General features: G+C 46.0%; 1 protein-coding gene across 2 annotated transcripts in view; it reads left to right on the forward strand.

The window, feature by feature from the left end:
- The window catches only part of STX8 (syntaxin 8), a 107,877-nt gene that overhangs the window by 1,044 nt on the left and 88,558 nt on the right, over positions 1 to 18,275 (forward strand). For both annotated transcript variants that reach the window (XM_064466954.1, XM_064466956.1), the window contains exons 3-6: positions 3,078 to 3,172; positions 4,874 to 4,984; positions 15,111 to 15,235; positions 16,720 to 16,812. In XM_064466954.1, coding sequence (XP_064323024.1) covers positions 3,078 to 3,172; positions 4,874 to 4,984; positions 15,111 to 15,235; positions 16,720 to 16,812 — 424 coding nt within the window. The remainder of the gene's footprint in view (positions 1 to 3,077; positions 3,173 to 4,873; positions 4,985 to 15,110; positions 15,236 to 16,719; positions 16,813 to 18,275) is intronic.

The following is an 18,275-nucleotide window of genomic DNA, read 5'->3' on the forward strand; positions in this document are numbered from 1 at the left end:
ATCCTGGACTTAACAGTAATGAGTCTTTTACACTGGTTTTGCAAAAAGAGAAAAGGAGAAGCCGTGGGAGCGTCGGGCACACCCTCCTGGCTGCTCAGGGCTGCTGCTGCCAGGAAGAGAACTGTTTTCAGAGATCCTGAATCTAAGAGATGTTGGGATGCGTGTCAGCTTCTGTGCACTCCTTTCTGTGTAAATGTTGAACAGATATTTTTTCCCCACGAGGCTGGCTTGCTTCCTTTCTGTAGTGGCTGTAGATCAGATGAATAATGAATTTTGCAGCCTCTTTTAGCTACGCTCCTAACAAAACAGAAGGCCAGAGTTAAATATGAACGAGAAGCAGAAGTTAGAGCTTACTCAGCAGTATTATGTTCTCCACCTTTTCACACTTCCTGTTTAAAAAATAAAATAAGATGACTCTCAGGATGCTGCTTGCTTTAAGACTCAAAGCCTCGTCCTTTCCTTCGAGGAGCGTAGGCACCTGCTGGATCGCACGCCCCAGAGATCGTGTTGTTAACTTCTCCCTTCACTGCATTGAGATGAAAATCCATGCATCGAGTTAGTCTTTTATAATGACGTGCGTAATTAAAACCCCACTGCTTTATTTTGTAGACTCTGCCCCTCTTTATAGCGGGGTTGTAACGTGATGTGCGATCACCAAATCTTCTTTGCCAGCCTCTTTGCTGATAGCTTTTAAAATAAAATGTCAATTTTGAAATGTTTCCGTTGATGAAATGTTGGAGAAAGCTGTGTAGGCTTTGTGCCGTTATCGGTGCTTTTTAATGAATGCCTCAAATTTGGCATGAATTGAAGAGAAGTTTCAGAAGGCCCAAATAAGTGGGATTTGAGGGAGATATTTCCTCTAGCTGTAGAATTGAGAGGGAAACTTAGGGGTGGTGATTAAACTCCCTTCTTCCAACATGATGAAGTACTAGAAATTGTACAGATACGTACTCAAGCAGCAGAAGACTAATAAAGAGATTGCAGCTCAGCTCATCTGTATTTGTAGAGGACAAAGTTCTCTGTTTGCATCGTTGCAATCTGTGACGTGTTCCAAAACCCCCCAAGAAAACGGCGCATTAGTGTTATTTGAAGCCCTTCTCGTACCGTAACTCTCCTCGATTGTGTTTTATGGAAACATTTCATGGTTGGCTTCTTTCTTCATAAAATCATTTGTTCCACGCCCTGTGTTTTCCAAGTGCAGCTTCCCTTTAATCCATTAACAGTTAAATATGAATGTTCGGCGGTGTTTGATTCTACTATAAACAAGTTTCCAACAATGAGAGGGTTGTTTTCATAACAGGAATGGATGTTGAGGAATCCACGGCTGAGCAGTCATATATTCTATTACTCCCAAATGCTTTAATGGGTAAAAAGTCTTTGTACGATATTTGCCCAGTAGGGAGAATGTAAACAAGATTTTATTTTTATAGTATTTTGCCATTAGCATGGCTAAAAACACTTATTGCTTATTGCTGAGCGAAAGATAGAGCGTAGAATTTAAAATGGAAAAAAAAAACCCCACCCTGTAGGGAAAGATTTCAAGCCAGCCTTTACCATCTGAACTCTGCTCTGCTGAGCTGAGCTTAAAACTTCCCCTGCTTTCTTTTTTAAATTTTTTTCTTTAACGGAAGTGAAATCTTTTGTTAGGGCACTGCGGTTTCGGGGCCAGAGTCTGTGTGCTGGGCGACTTCCTTGCACATCCATACCTTTATGCTACTTTGCTGTCTGGGCCAATTAAATGCAGCGTCCCCCACCTGGACATGAGTGCAAGAAATGTACGTGTGAAAGGAAAAGACCTTTTATCAACTAATTGTTGAGCTAGAGGGTACGCGGCGGCTTGAACTCTCCTAAAAGCATTTATACCCAGCCTGGCTGCAGAAGCATTGCCTTAGAGTTGTGCTGCTTTGGGTCTGGAGGCGGGTTTTGCAGCTCTGTGCGTGGCTGTGTGCTCTCGAGACTGCTTCAGCGTGGCTGCATCTGCTTTCTGTCGTTGTCTTTGGTCGCGTGTGAGAACAAGCCTCGCTGAGTCGGAGGGATTTAAACTTCGGATGCTGTCAGGTGGGGTTTTGGGGAACTCCCGCCCCAGCCCTCTGCAGGTCCTGAGGCAGCGCTGCGACCCCTCGGTGAGGCTGTGGTGTCTGGCTGCTGCCTCCGTGCCTTTGAGAATGCAGGAATGAGAGTCAAAGCAAATATTCCTTCTCTGTTACTAGTTCGTCCCGCAGAGCGTCTGAGGCTGCTAACCATTATAACCCACAGCGGGGCTTGTAAACAAGAAACACATAAAGTCTTAATTAGGATGGCTTGCATAGTTAATTACAGTTACAGTGGTTTTTTTTCTCAGTATGTTCTACATAACTGGAATGAAAAAAAATAACACTGAAGGAGGAAAAACCCAGAGGATAATGTCAGCCTAACTGGGGACAGGGCGGGGAGAGAGAGGATTCCCGCAGACCTCGGGCTCGCTTGCAGCAGGGAAGAATGCGGCCGACTTAACTACGTTTTTAGTAAGAACAGGCGTATCTGAGACAGGTCACTTGTGAGAAAGGCTCGGGAGCCGTAGGTGCTGCTGAGAAGGGAAATGGAGGAAATCTGAGTTTCACTGGGATCTCTGAAGTCTGGAGGAGTTCAGCAGAGGGAACGTCTGAACCTGTAGCAACCTTCCCTCTAATCTGGGGGGCTGGGAAAGAAACCTGGTGGCAGAAGAAGCTGGCGCCTGTGTTTGTGTTAAAGATCAGAGGAAAGAACTGGAGAACTAACTGGAAAATATTAAAATGTGCTGAAATGTTTTGCCCGTATAAAGGAGTGTTTATAAAGACTTGAAAGAAATCGCTCCATATTAAACAGCATTAATACATTAGAATTGTGTTTGTGAAACTGGTACTGTTTATCTCACTATTTTGTAAGCAGTCCGAACCAGTTAACTGTATCGCTCCCTGTGGCAGGCTTTCCTGGTTCAGAACGGAGTCCTTCATCCCAGTATAGCTGAAGTTAAATATACTGTCACCTGCATGTAGTAGTACTAAGTTTTATGCAAATATAACTGAGACCAAAAATAAAATCTCTTTCTTCCCCTTCAGCTCAATGTGATTATCAGATCGTCGTTGCAGAATCTCAGAGAGAAGATCGATCAGCTGAAGGACTTACTGCTTCGGGCTGTGTCAACACGCCAGATGTATCCGCGTAAACACGAACTCACTGACCTTTCCGTATTGTGGGGGAGAGTGGAAAATATGCTCTAATTGTTCTGCCATGCAGTTAGGGTTTTTCCCTCGTTCCACTTTTAGAAGGCTTTGTCACTAGAACTTTGTCCGTGCTGCTGTTTAATATTTTCATTGCCACTGTAGTGCAGGAAGAGGTGGGAGCCTGGGCATGGTTTGGAGGGCAGGAGGCTGGCTTTGCGTGCCTTTGTGTCGGAGGGAAGCGTAACGGGATGGTCTGAATAACCTCAGGGCTGCCGTTGTCCCGCCCGTGCCCCGCGCACGCTGCTGAGGGAGTGCCTGGGTTGTGGGCTAAGGTCACTCGTCTGGCAGAGGACTAATCTGTTGTTTTCTCTTGGCTCAGTCGCTGGCTGCAGGAGCGCCAGCGCTTGCAAAAAGGAAGGATGAAGCCTTGTTCAGAGTGTGGGCAGGGATGTGGCAGCCCGGACTTGGACTGAGTTAAGGAGCAACGGAGCTGCATCTTCAGAATGATGTCAAAATGCTTTAAAATATGCCTTAGAAAGAAATCACAGGTTTTCTTCTAGGACGGTTACCCTGTGGCCTGCTTGGATATGCTGCGATGGTCAGGCTTAAGGAGTCAAAGGAGTGCGTCCACCTCCCTGACATCCAGCAGCAATCTGATTGAATGAATGAATGTTTAATTTCAAGCTTACTATAGCAGAAATCCCTTCTAAGGACAGGCCCCCCGAGTGCCGCGCTGGTGGCCAGCGGTAAAACTTTCCTGTCCAGTGAGTGCTTGAGAGCAGACAAATGCTACTGCCGTGGCAGAAAACGTACAGAAATCAGTTCAGCTGTTGCGTAATCTGCTGAACAGTACCTGGGAGAGAGTCAGCAGTCCTTCCAAATGTCACTAAGATTAATTAAAAAAAGCAAACACGTGTCCCCTGTCGAAGCCGCAGCGCTTCAGGGCATCTTGTCTTTCAGAGATACTGCATGAATTGTTTTTCTGCCTCATCAGTGGCTGTTGGGCTGTTCTGCTGATGAATTGCAAGTGGATACAGATGCTCAAAGTAAATTTGTGGTTGTTCACTGATCACTTGGCTGGGAGCTACTCACTGGCTCTGTTGTGAGCCTCCAGTGAAATACGATGTGAAGTACCCTCCTGATTTTTAAAAGCTCTGTTTTGTTTGGGCCTGCCCCGTTTATATCATAACAGTATAAGTTGGAGCTCTTTTAAGGAGACTCATCCTTCCCTGAGCTGAACCCATGCAGTACTACTGTTATTTGTGGTCGATGTTACAGACAAGATCGCTGCGTAGAACTTGTTAGTGGTAATGAAAGAACTATCTTGGATTCTGGAGGGGGAAATGCTATTCTTAAAACTTATGCCGATTTGGCAGTAAATAGGCTTCCAGTTCTCTTATTACTTTGAGATGATGACCTGAAGATCACTCTTTGGTCACTGTATGAAGCTTTTTCTTTGAGAGATGTAAATGAAACAAACACATTTAGAATAACAGCAGATTCCCTCCAGAAACATGACCTATCCTTCTCTTAGATGCTACAGCCTTTTCTTGAGTTAAAATAGTTACTGTAGTTAATTTTGATGGTCAGGAGGTCTGTTTTATTTTCAGAATGTATAACAGGTGTTGTTTTATAATAAAATTACAGTTTTTCAGAGTTTTAAAGTTTGGTCCTTAACCAAGTGTCATCAGCACACAGCTGGAGGGAGACAGGAGGCAGAATTTGGTGGATGACCTTCTCACGCGACAGAAGCAACTTCAGGCATCTTATAAGAATGAAGGCACAGAACCAGATGTGATAAGGTATGGCATTACTTATTAACCACAAACAGTGCAATTTGTGCATGACTGTCTGAAGATAATTTTAAATTTACCTCTGCGTGTAGCAAGATGTGGTTTCATTTGCTTAGAAATCGTGTTTTTTTTAGTGATGGTATCATATCTGTCTACAAAGCTGGGGGGGTGAGGGACTGGAGAGTTGCTTGGCAGAGGTAGTACTGACCAAGTCACCTAGCAGAGTCAGCCACTGGGTTGGACCAATGGATGCCACTGTACAAGGTCTACGCAAATTGTTGGAAAGAAAACTGTCAGGAAGAGGCTTAAGCTTCAAATGGTCCCCAGTGATCATATTGTGCAGCTGTCAGCGGGGGCCTTCACGTTTTGATTTCCGCTTTGGTATGTCCTTCACTGCCGGGGAAAAATAATTATGGTTGATAGCCTGCAAGTTGTGCTCCCTTATGCAGTTCTTGTATGTGGACGGAGTCATATTTGTCATCTCTCACAGGATCTTAGAAGGAATCTGTCCCTGGCGGTGTCTGTCTGATCAGGGAGAAAGGCAGAGACTTTCCTTGACGTGTGAAATTCAGGCCTCTTCCCTGAGTAAATGAATTATTAGCAGCACGTGAGTCGGGTTAGGTGGGAGTCACACTGGTGCGCTGTGTCCGTAACATACAAACCGTGTTCGGCATAGACTTGGTATATAATATATATACACACATATACATAATTATATACCAAGACATCTTTTGCTGCGGATGTTGCAGTCCTGCAAACTCAGTGTGCGGAGGATAATGAAGGATGGGTTGTTCGTAGTGCTTTGTTAATGGCCTTTTGCCTTTTATCCATTTCCAGTTAGGTCAGCACCAGCTTTTGCCTGTGGAACTGCACTTGCGAGTATTCGCTCCTCTTGGCTGTACTTCACAGTTTTTGGTAGCTTCGGTTTCTGCTTAAGCACGTGTTTTGCTGAGATGCTCCTTGCAGCTACTTTACATCCAGGTGCTTTTACGTCTCACTAAAATACCGAGTTAATGCTTGTTGAGCAGCAGAATTGAGAGGTTCCTGTGAATTTGTTACACGTCTCTTTCATTTCCCGATTCAAACAGCATAACCCACCCTCCCTTTTCTCCTTGTTCCTCCTCTTTGCCCCGGCTTTTCGGTGACGTCCCCACTGGTCAAGAGAGAGTAGCCTGGGTTCAGCCTGGAGCTCTGCACATGCTACAGGTGGTCTAAAGGCTCTGCTGATGAGGCTCACTCTCTCCTGCCTCTTCATCTCTGTTGTGAATGTTGATTTTTCTTTGAGACGCTTTTTTCTTTCAATGTGTTTAAACTGCCCAACGAATGAGTTGCTGGAGGAGAGAGAGGCGGAAAGGGGCAGCAATAAGTAAGCCTTGTTCCTAAGCTGCTGGCCAGGCTCCAGCCAAGAAAATGAAGCTGCCATTTCCTCTGTCCTCTGCAGGCAGATGGGTTGTAGATCTTCCACCTTAGGAGAGGGTTAGGGCCGGGGTGTGTCAGAACTGAAGTGGCATGTGTTGAGGGACAACGTCAGAAGCATCCTCACGATCGCGTGTTTTGATCTCTATTAGCACTGAGCCAACATTCATGCAAAAAAATGAAAAGCCCTGCTCTCGGAGTATGACCTACCTGCCTCCTGGCCCCACGTGGGTCACTAAACACTGCCGTCTGTGAGAGTTAGTGGTTTGGCGAAGTTCCAGTGCAGGTAATTGCATTTGTTCTTCCTAATTTTTCCTTTGCAGATTCAGGTAATGTTGTCCTGCAAAATGGTGCAGGAGAGCAGCGGAGCTGCAGTCCCCGAGTTTGCAGGGCTTGCTGTATTTCCATGGTCAGCGAAATTACTCTCGAGCATGGACTGTAATTGGTAAAACTTTGGTTTAAAGCCTTGTATTTTTTAAAAAGTGAACATACGTTCTGGGAAGTTTTATATGAATCACATCCGTTGGGCCCAGGCACCTATTTTGTTGATGAGTGGGAAGCTTTAAGGCAGCAGGCGCAGACGTCTTAGGCTGGCTGTGGGTCACGCAAGGGGCTGTGCTCTGTCTGTAAGCCCTGCACGATGCTGCAGGTGTGGTCTGGGTCGTACGACGTGGCTGAGCAGAGCTTCCTCGCTTCTGCTGACCGTGGTGTAGGGAGAGCTGCCTCCACACAGTGCAGCTGTACTTCTCCAGTACAGATGTGTGATAGAAATACCTATTTTTAAAAAAATTTTTAGCTTGTGCTTCTAAGTGGCGGGTGCTTCCTAATGCACTGTATTCACTGGACCTTTTCTGTAGCAAATACACAGCGCTGCGTTTCGTACATGCGCAGGTAAGGTTACGCGTGGGAGGGGAGCGTTAGAGCCCTCCTGAGAGTGCTCCTTACCTTTTGGCAATATGTCAGCCCTCAGCCTTAGAACGAAACTTCATATACTTTCAACTCCTCGCACTTTTGAAGAAATAAGTGAGCCTTTGTGCTGATGCTCTTTGCAAACCAGCCCCTTTGCAGCGCTGTGCTCTTGAAAAAGGCAGGGACAGTTTTGAAGCTACTGTACAGTAAAAAATTGGGTACTGATGTGAGCATTGTGTCCGACTGTAACTGTAGAAAATAAGGTATTTTTTTCTCTAGCTTGTTTACTTTGTGTCTCGTGGAGCAGGTAAAAGATACTCGAAGTTTAACTGATAGCTTTGTGCATTCACCTGTGTATCCGTGGTTTGTGAGCGTTTGTTCAGGAGAGGTGTAGAGGTTGGTTTCTGCTTGCCTTTGTTCTCCGGTGCGGTGTTTGGTACGGCCAAAGCACGCGTTTCCCTTTGTGGTTTGTTGGCTTTGTGTAACCAGACGCTGTCAGTGCAACACCTGCTGCGGGTGGTGAAACTGTAGACTTTGATCAAATCCATTCCGTTATTCTAGGTTTGGCTTTCTCAGAGCGCAGTGCAAATCCAGTTGATGCATTGGTGCTGGCTTTTACAGCTATCGCTGAGTCAACTCAAACATGAAAAATAGCAAGAAGGCAACGCATCTGTGGGGACCGATCATGTGAGAAGGCCCTTGTGTGTTGCCTGCTCTGAGCAGCCCATAAAGCGACCTGCCCTTCGGCAGCGTGGCCGTCCCTGCTGTGGCAGGGCAGCGTTGGCGTGTTCCTGCTGTGGAGCAGCCAGAGGGTTGAGCGTTCAACCTAGAGCTGCCCTGCTGTGAAGGTGTCGAGGCAGACAGGAGGAAAATATCAAAATCCCATGATTATTTCAAGCTCTGTTAGAAATGATTAGGGAAACCGGTATTTTCCAGCAGAAGATAACATCAGAGACAGTATTTATTTGTTGGTGTTGCAAGGCTTGAAGTTTTATAGGTCTCTTAACTTCTGTAATTAAAAATGGATAAAACTATGCCAACTATTCTCTGCCTGGTGAATTCACACCCCTTCCATATTCTCCCTTGTAGGTCTTGTTTTCAGCGGTGCGGGCAGAGACCCAGCCAGGGCCTGAATCTGGTGCCAGTGAGTCAAACCCCTCTCTTGCCCGAGCCTGGCCCGCCGGTCGGTAGGGAAGGAGCTTGCCTCCCCTGCCTGCCGTACCGCTTGGGGGGACAGAAGGTGGCGGTTTCTGCAAGGGTTAAGCTGCTAGTCACAGCACTGGGTTTCTCTCAAATTGTTGCAGACTTCTGGAACAGCCTGCTTTGGATTTCAGTAGGTGGCAAAGGCCACTCCTCAGCGTGTCTGAAGTCTGAAAGTCAGCTTTTCCCACTGCATTAGAAAAATCAGCGCATGTTGTTTGATTAAGTTCCAGCAGTGACACTTTTCTCTGGTTTTGTATTGGTTTTCCGTATCTAATCCACCTCTGATGTGACAGCACACATTTTCAGAAGTCTTTTCCTTTCCAGCAGTCATTCCTTTCATTAACCTTCTTGCACCACTGATCACATATTTATTGTCCCCACGGCCTGTAACTGTGAAGGTTTAGTAGAATTAATCTTCGTTTATATTTGGTCACCATTCAGTGAGTTTTACATCCTTTGAAACTGCTGTAAAGCTATTTCTGATTGTGAAGTACAGTGGCCTTAATGCTCTTGGTATTTATCCTAACTGACAACTTGGGCCAGAACAGAGGGCGGGCGCTACATTACTTTGGTATAGCATTAGTTCACCTTCCGGCGTTGTCGGCCTTAATTAAGATGCAACTGGAATTTTCCAGGGGAAAGGTTGTGCTGTTTACATGACTCTGAGCAGGGTCAGTTAAATTTTCTTTAATTGGTTTTCAATAGGTTATTTCAGTATCTTCTCCCCTCTTTTCTCCTTGGAGAGAGCCCGGGGCAGGTTATTCGAACAGAGACTTTGATGGAGTAGAAATGGCCACAGTTTCACACAATTTGAAAGCCAGAAGTGAAAAACACAACTAGAAATGTTGAATTCCTGAAAATCACAATACCAAAATTTTGTGAGTCTCTAAACATTTATGGAGGCAAAAGAATCACGAATATCCCCCCTCCTGCCTGACTAGGCAGGCAGTACGGAGAAGTATGTATCGATCACCAGTGAATAAACTAATTGTGTGTACTTCAGCATGCCTGTCTTGGTTTCTCTTTGAATTTCTCAAAAATATAGAAAACTTGATAGCTGTGGGACACAAAACACCTTAAGTAATAGCTACCCTCGATAACTTTTAGAAGAGTCCATTTTTTTTTTTAATGTGGATTAACATTTTTTCTGCTTAAATACTTTTCTGTCAGATCATAGAATAGAATCATGGAACCATTAAGGTTGGAAAAGGCCTCTCGGATCATCAACTCCAACGGCCAACCCAACACCCCCAGGCCTCCTAAACCATGCCCTGAAGTGCCACGTCTACATGGTTTTTGGACACCCCCAGGGACGGTGACTCCCCCACCTGTCTGGGCAGCCTGTGCCAGGGCCCGACCGCTCTTGAGGTGAAGACGTTTTTCCTAATATCTTATAAGGCATTTCAGCCTTATTCCAGACAGGCATTTTGCCTAATGCCAAATAGCATCGAGTGCCCAACTTTAATCAATAAGCCATTAGGTGCTTAAATGCTTTTGTGAATCTGGCTGCTGCTTATGGAGGAGCAAATGCTCTTGGGAAAATAAGAGTAAAAATAGTTGTTCAGGTGCCTTTACAACTCCTTCCTGCTTTCCTTCCTCCCCTCCAGTTACTGTGGGACGCCCTCTCGGCTGCAGCTATGGCGTTCTGACGTCGGATGCAATTAGCCTTGGGTTCAGGAGATCGATGGAAAGGGTGGAAGAAGAGGTGAATTGTCCACCCAGAAACCCAAGACTGTCTGAGGCTTGAGTCATGAGATCGAACCCAGGGGGTGGGGCAGGATTAACGTGTCTTTGGCCGTGTAGTCACGAGCCAACATGGTGGTAATTGAGACAACACCCTCCTCATCCACAAAACTGTGTCTCTGTGCTTGGGTCCTCTCCTGTTGTACCACTTGTCACCTGGGGCACTCTGGCGGTTACGGTGTGTGCAGATGTGAGTGTCCTCAGGCAAGCGGCGGGTACAGCGCCTGTTAAAACCCGAGGGTTGTTGTGCCCACCCAAAAAAGATTCCAGCAAGACAGTGAAGTCTCCTCGGTTTGATCTGTGTTGCAGGGACAGTTTGCATCTCTATTCTTTCAGAGCATACCAGAGGTTCCTTAAGGACCTCGCTGAGCTCAGGCATGTAGTTATGAGAAAACTGAATAGAATTGCATTTATAAGGAATAGCAGAGAATGGATGTTTAAGCACAACAGAGAAAAATAAGTCAAACCCTGTAATTTCAAGCATTGTGCTTCAGGTTGTGCCTGCGTGCCTGTTATTAAAGCTTATGCTTGTTAGCCTCAGGAAAAAACATTGGTAGTAGGGCAGCTTTCGAGGCTGAGCTCTGTGCTTTAGATTTTGCCTCCTAAGTTTGCTCAAGACTACCAGAAGTTTCCTGCCCAAGGCTGTTTCTGTACCAGCAGTGTCACTGTTACTCTGGCGTGGGCATGCTGGGGCTGTCGTGAGAACAAATGCCGAGCTGAGACCTGCTCGGAGGCTCGTGGTCCTGTCGCTTGTGGTCAGGCAGGCTTCAGCCGCCGCGTGGAAGGTTCAGGCATGAGCTTAGTGCTGCAGCTTGGCCCGAAAGTAGCCCTGTGAATGGCACCGAGGAGGGAGCCCATCGCCTCGGGTGCGGAGACGCAAGCTGCAGGTGGCGGAGTTGTTGATCACGTTGTGAAAAGGACAAACAGTCTCATGGGAGTAGATTTGTCCCTTTACCTTTCCTCTGGATGTAAATCTACAAGATGCAGCTTCTTTCTAGAAAGAATTCTTCTTTCTTAAAATTCTCTCGCTCCTGAGGAGTGCAAGTGGGCTGTAGAGGTGAGGCTGTTTCGATGAGGACTAAGCAAGCTGTTTTATAATATATTTAGTACTGTGCAATGTCCAGTCTTGCATAGAAAGTAGGGGATGGCATAGAAAGAAGATGGTAATGTTGCATAGCAAGATTAGTGGAAATGTTATTGTGATATATATTTTGAGGGTTTGCATAGGAGAGTGAGACTGCTGTGAAATAAAACGTGAGTGTAAACGTCGTTATAAAGGTGACCTTCCCTGGGGACGCTTGCCCGGGTGTAGGAGTATGGCCTCTAATGGTTTCTTGCCACAACGCCACCACCCAGACACTCAGCCTTTCGAGTGGATGTGTTACACCAAGATAACCGTGCCACTGTGCAGACGCTTCCAGCGTGTTGCTTTGTGCCGCTGCTCCGCGGGTACCTGCTGTCCCGTAAGAGCACGAGGTGGTTGGGAGCTGCCGCTTCTGTGGTGCGGAGCTGCCGTGCCGATGTTGTGGGCAGGAATTAGTGACCCTGGAGGGATCCGGGAGAGTAGCTGTGTTCTGCATATGGGCTGTCCAGCATCCCATGTGGCAGCTGCGTTGTGCAGCTTCCAGTCACTGAAGCCAGTGGGACCAGTTAACCGAACGGCGGGTAAGCGGTGGCAAGAGCAATGCAGCATTTCCTGTAGCGTGAGGTATGCTGATCTTGGTCCTTGCCCCGGTGGAGCTGGGGAGGCCCCCGCCAGCAGCAGGGAATGCTGCCCCTTCTGTAGGCTTCCCGTCGGGAGCGGTTCTTGTGGGGAAGTCCCAGCCTGGGAAGGTGCCTGGAGCGGGTTTGGAAGTGCTTGTGCTCATGTGGCTTCTCCTGGATATTTTGGAGGAGGCGAGCGCTTTGGTGTGTTAAAATTACACTTGTTTTATTTACTAGCTTGGAGCTTCCTAAAATACACAGCCCGCCAGTGTGAGCAATTAAATTGTAAGTGAGAGAATACCCCCGCCTCTTCACCATCGCCTTGGAGGTTGACCTGAGGAGCCAACCTAAGGTGCTCTGGGCGCTTCGAAGAGCCCCACTGCACGACTGTATCGTTAAGGGAATGTTCAAGTGATCATCCAACCAATTGTCAGATGACCCAGGTTTTGTTTAAAATTCAGTCTTGCTGATCAGTCTTCTAAAGCCGTAAGCCTTGATGTGTGGCCTTGGTCTAAAGTAAGTGCTGGTTGACTAATCTAAGTTACTTGGGGAGTTTTATAAGAATTATCAGTGAAACAAAGCCTTCGGGAAGATAAGCCCTCCCTTGTTAAGCAGTGACATAGCTCCCTGATTTTAAACCCCATCACCTTTTATACTTGGGCGCATTGCTAAGCCTCGTAATTAGTTAAATCTGCTCCTGTAATCAAAAGCTATCCACACACTCCACTGCTCTGTGACGGTTTCAAAGATTTACGTGATTAACTTGGCGGAGGCGGTGGGTGGCTAATTGGATAAGCTTTAATCTTCACACCACCAAAGCGAAACATGGTAAGATCAGAGGAAGTAGGAAGTTATGCTGTGTTGTGTGGGAAGGTAGTTACCAAACATGTCAAAAAGATTATTGTAACGAGCAGACCAGTTGTCATGACCCAGCCTACAAGAATAGGGCAGATTATTAGGGGGAGGGAGAGAGCGAGCGGTGCAAATTATTTCAAATTTGCTTGCCTTGGCTTTTTTTTTTTTCACAGGCAGAAACGGTTGTGCTCTTTCTAGCAAGCAGAGCGCTTTACGTTCCGTTTGCTTTACTTAAGTAATTTTGTCAAATGTGGTTAACCCTAGGCTTTGCGTGCTTGCTAATTGAGCTGCTGAACTGGGTGAGCTGTAACGATCTTGGCATCTTCAGAAGCTAACGCTTGCATTGCGTTTAGATTTGTGAGACTGGTAGCGGTCCTTGGGAGGCTGGAAGATATGAGAGTGTGTTTAATCCCCCAAAGCGATGAAGAAAGCTAGGTAATGCGTAAAACTGTTTCAGGTGTATCTTTGTCTAATCAAGCCTGATTCCCTGCCTCGATAAATACAAGTTAATGGCGGTGCAGAAGAATGCCAGCTCCTCTCTCCCAGCGGCTGCCCGCGAGGGCCAGCTGGTCGTTGGCACAGCGGGGCAGGCCGGGTTCCGCTCTGGAGCGGTGTTCCAGCATCATCAGGGCGGTGAAGTGAGGGGATGTGATTTACCATAAACACTTAGTCCTGTAGCAAGAAAAGTTGTGGGTTTTTTTTTATATTCTGACAAATCCATTACCTCGAGGTGAAGCTGAATGAGTATATTAAAATTGTAAGTGAGAAGAAGTTAGGTCTTCTCGAATTTGGCTGGGAACGCGATACAAAGCGCGTAGTGTGCGGCGCACAGACGAGGGCGTATGTGCCTGTGGCTTATGGATGGCCCAAAGCTCGCGCGGTGGAGGTGAGTTACTGTTCAGCAGCGCTGGTTCATCTCCCGGCCAGGAGATGTCTCTAGTTCACCATAATTCCTCAAGGAACTGCTAGACATGAGTTCTGGGTTTTGCTTGAATACCCTTGCTGTAAGACTTGGGTCATTCCTCGGTGGAGCCGGACCCGTATCGGCCGGGTGCGTTAACTCCTCTGAGCTCTGCTGGCTGGCACTTGTGCAGAGTTAACTTCTTCTGATACAGGGTTTGGACCACAAAATGTTGAGCCTGCGTGTGTGCCCCGCAGCGTTGCAGGATACCTCGCAGAGAAGGGACCTGGACCCAAGTGAAAAAAAAAAAAAAAAAAAAAATTAAAAAAACCTAGGTCTTAATGTAATTAAAAATTTTTGAGAATTTGAGAGATCCTAAAAATGCTCTCTGTTCTTGTTTTGTTTGTGAGAGTGCTTTTGGGGGAAAAATGAGAATAGAATATGGAGTTTAAAGAAAGCAAAGCAGGAACTCTTACTTCCACGCTGCTCTTGGGGAGCCGATCCTGCGATGACTCTTACCCCAGATCTGAGCTGCAGTTTCGGGTTCAGGTAGCTCCCGGTCTGTCCTGCAATGCTTTTCTTGTAGGAGAAACCAATGAAAAGCTGAAAGGCAGAAACCAAAAATCTGGTATCGAGAAAAATATTTAAGTGGCATTTCATTTTACTGCTTGAATTTATGTGCCTTGGATGCAAAAAACTTGTTTTCCGTTGTAACCAGGGAAGTGTCTGTAACATGAACAGCCTCAAGTCATAATTCTTTTAAAGGAAAACCCGTAACTCGATTAGTCTTTCGTTAAAGAGTGTGTGTGCCTGGCTTCTTGTTCGTGTCGATGCCAGACTAGGGACTGCAGGAGAGTAACTGGGGAACTTCCATCCACGGTTTCTGAAACGCAGAAATGTTCCTGTTTAGGTTTGGTCAGGATTGCAGAAAATCAGAAATCTCATCCGATTTGCATCCGTATTAATGTGTTGGTCCTTTTACCGTGGGAGGCTTTCGGACTGTACCTCAGTGTTTTTATAAATACGCGTTTTGATCGCACAGCAAATACACGACGAGCCTGTGCATTCCCAGTAACCCCGTTCTTTTTGCAGCAGCTCTGAACGCCGCGTGTTCTGCACGGAGCCGGTATTTAGTGTGGATGTGTTATATAACGTATGGTACACGCTTCACCGTGTAGCTTAATTTCTCTCCCCGCTTCACCGCTTCTAGGCAGTGTTATGGAGCCTGCGAGATGTATTTGTTATCGGAGATCGCCGGATTCTTGGCTAATTTCCTCTTTGATTGCAGAGAATCACGTGGAGTGCGACAAATAGCGCTTGTGTCTCTGTCAGCCAGCCTTGCAAGCAGAAAGTATACGATGAGTGGGTGTTGTGTTGAAAATTATTTACTGAAGTTATTTTCAGATCTAGCCTAATGACGGGAGGGGTCAAACGAGGTGTCACCAACCCGTGGCTCTTGGAAGAATCTGAGGAAACCAGAGGGCTTGGCTTTGACGATCTCAGGCAGCAGCAGCGAAGGATCATAGAAGGTACAAGAGTCTTTCTGCTTTTTGTAAGCATCGCTCGGACTCTGAGAGGTGCCTGTGTTAGCAAGTCAATGCAATAACCTGTGCTGAAGCTTTGTTATCTGCAGATGTCAAACATAATAGTTCCAGGTGGTTGTTTTACGTGTTTGCAGGAGCAGTATCACGCTTGCAATATTCTGGACTTGGAAGCATCTTCTTAAATCAAACTCTCAAAGACCTTACAGGGCATCCCTGATTTTGACCCCATTCATGGTTTTGGTTTGCAGTGGAGATCTCATTAGTTGCCCTGAGTGTAGTGGTGTTACTGCTGGGCTCTGGCCTGGGGTGCATTAGAGGGACTGTTAAACTGGAACGAGGTAGGAATTAACTAACCTTAAAAGGGTCTTTAGAGTTTGGCCCTCAGCAACCATAAGGAATCTCCAACTTTGGAAGTGTTGGAGAACCTCAGCCTGAGGACATCGGGTGGTAAATGAGGTAATTTCTGTGCAGTTATGGATTGGAAGCGATCAGATGAAATGAGTCTCCAGGTAAGGCCCGCTTCCGTCTGCACGTGGAACAGCATTGGTAGCTGCAGTTCAGGAAAGTGGCATGAACTCGGTTTGGATCATCCAGCAGAAGCCCCAAGCTCTGTTTTTTGACGACACCATAGGTATCCCTTGGGGAGGCTGAAAGAGGTATCGGGGGCCAGACCTTCACCCCGTTGAAGGGAAGGGGGTTCTGGCCGTCCGGTCGATCTCCGGCTCCCGGAGCGCAGCCGCGGGGCCGTCCCGCTCTGTGCAGCGTCGCTGCTTTGCGGTTTGTCAGACCACTGACAGTCCAGGCTCCAGCACCTCCTCTTGTTCTGCCCCTTGGCGACGCGGGACAAGGAGAGCTGCACGTTTTGGTTAAGGTGCTTAAAGGACTGCGCGGTACCCGCAAACTGGAATAGCGGAGGTGATATGATCTTAATAAAGGAGTGTCTGCAGAGCTGCTGGGAACGTGTCTAACATCAGCAGCCCGCCCTGCCTCCCCTCTGTCTCAGGCTCTCTTCCACGCACTCTGTGTCCTCTTGCGGTTTAAAAATCTATTTGAATTCTTTGGTGTTTGCATCACCTGTTTGTCTTTTATTCGTGTTAAAAGCTTCTTGGAAAATTTAAAAAGGCTAATCAGGGACCTCTATGTACATGCCAGAAAATCTCCTGCATTTATGATTGAGTAACAGCTGAATGTTGAATTCCTGGATTTTTTTTGGGGGTGGGGGGGGGGGACCCTCAGCTAAATGTCCCAGCCAGAGCAGACAAATTAATTACCCATCGTTCACATTATTTTAAGAGTGCTTTTGCCATAAGGATTCATTTTCATGTTGTGTTTATGTATTTTTCTTAATACATTGTAACTCTTCAAGCGCAGAGTAAATATTTTTCTTCACTTCTCCATCTTTTATGGTACATAGCCTGGCATATCCGCTGTTTTTTCCCTGTAATTTTATGTATTTTTTCCTGCTGCAGAGCAAGATGCTGGACTCGATGCTCTTTCTTCAATCATATCCCGGCAAAAGCAAATGGGGCAGGAAATCGGGAATGAGCTGGATGAACAGAATGGTAAGAACGAGATTAATTTTGCTTCATTTTTTTGTAAGGTAGTGATTTTTTTTTTTCCACTCCTCATACAACTTACACAAAAAGCGCTCCTTTTTGCCCACGAAGTAACCAGACTGTACTGCAAAGGTACAAATAACCACTGCAGATTCTATCTGTTCGTGACCGGTTGTTTTACCGTGTTTCACCACACCCCCTGCTGTGCGTGCGCAACGTGTAACGCTCGGTGTGTTTTTATCAAGCCTGCCTTTGGAAAGAAGAGACCGGTGATTATTTGTACATAGCACAAAATCAATTTTGTACTCGATCTTTTGCATTTTTCAGTTTGATGACAGGTTTTTTGGTAAGCTCTTACGTGTTGCTGGGTTTCACGTCAGCGTTCTTATTCTGTGTCTTTATTAACTAAATGGAAAAGTCTTAAGCTAGTGATTAAAGGCGACGGGTTGTATTGTTTGCTGCAAATGGTTTGGATTTTGAAGGTTTCATGGCGTTGAACGTAGGATCAAATTAACTGCAATATTGAACTAGAAGAGTACCTATTTTCTTTAAAACGAGCCGGTATCCAACTGGTGGAATTGCTCTCCTGTTAAATATGCTTTGTTACTCACTTAATTGTTCGCATGACATAAACTGTCCCTAGGAGAGCAGATCCTCCAGTCTCTTTGACTTTTTCATTTCTTACAATATGGTAATAGTTCAATTAGAGCCGTGGAACCCTGCCAGCTTTCTCCCTTGCACAAAGGCTTGAGCCATATGGTTTATCCTTGGGTTGTGTTGTGCTTAACCACTGAGAAGGTAAATGTCCTTTTACTTGCTAATAAATGATACGCTTAAATCAGCTTCTTCCTGGACCTGTATTTTTTTTTTCCCCTTGTATTTCTCTGCGTGTCTGCTCAGGGTGAGGGAGTTCCCGTATTAACAATCCTGTAACATGAAGTACTGCTTGGGAGCTCCGTTCCAGCTGAGAGCAGAGTAAGAGGAGGGCTTTCTCATGTTTGCCTTGCATACATGGCTAAATCCAGGAAGGATATGAAATGTCTAGAATATGTCTTTGTTTATTAATCTTAAGCTTGTTAAGAAATGGTTTGTGCAGCTGGGAGAAACTATGCTTAGTGGTCTTGTCATATTTTGATCCTCTGCCTCATGTGAGTAAAGAAATTTTCAATTAGAAATCTCAGTTTCCTAAGTTTCTTCTATTAAGCGTTGTTTTAAAAGTCATATTAATTGCTTTTTTTTTCTGCTCTAAATAGAAAACAGGTGGGAAGCACGAGCATGTTTACTAATTCTCTGTGAAACCTTGGTTTCTCATCAGGAAAATATATGATCTGTGTCCCATTTCCCACTGCTGGGGGTAGGGGAAAGTTCCCCAAATCCTTATGTTTTGGGGACCCTGAAGGTACTGTGTATTGTACCATCGCATTTCTGCGTGACCACGCCAGACTTTTTCTACCAACGAAACCTTGAAA

This window comes from Phalacrocorax carbo, chromosome 16 (genome assembly GCF_963921805.1).
Source record: "Phalacrocorax carbo chromosome 16, bPhaCar2.1, whole genome shotgun sequence".
NCBI classification, from domain to species: Eukaryota; Metazoa; Chordata; class Aves; order Suliformes; family Phalacrocoracidae; genus Phalacrocorax; species Phalacrocorax carbo.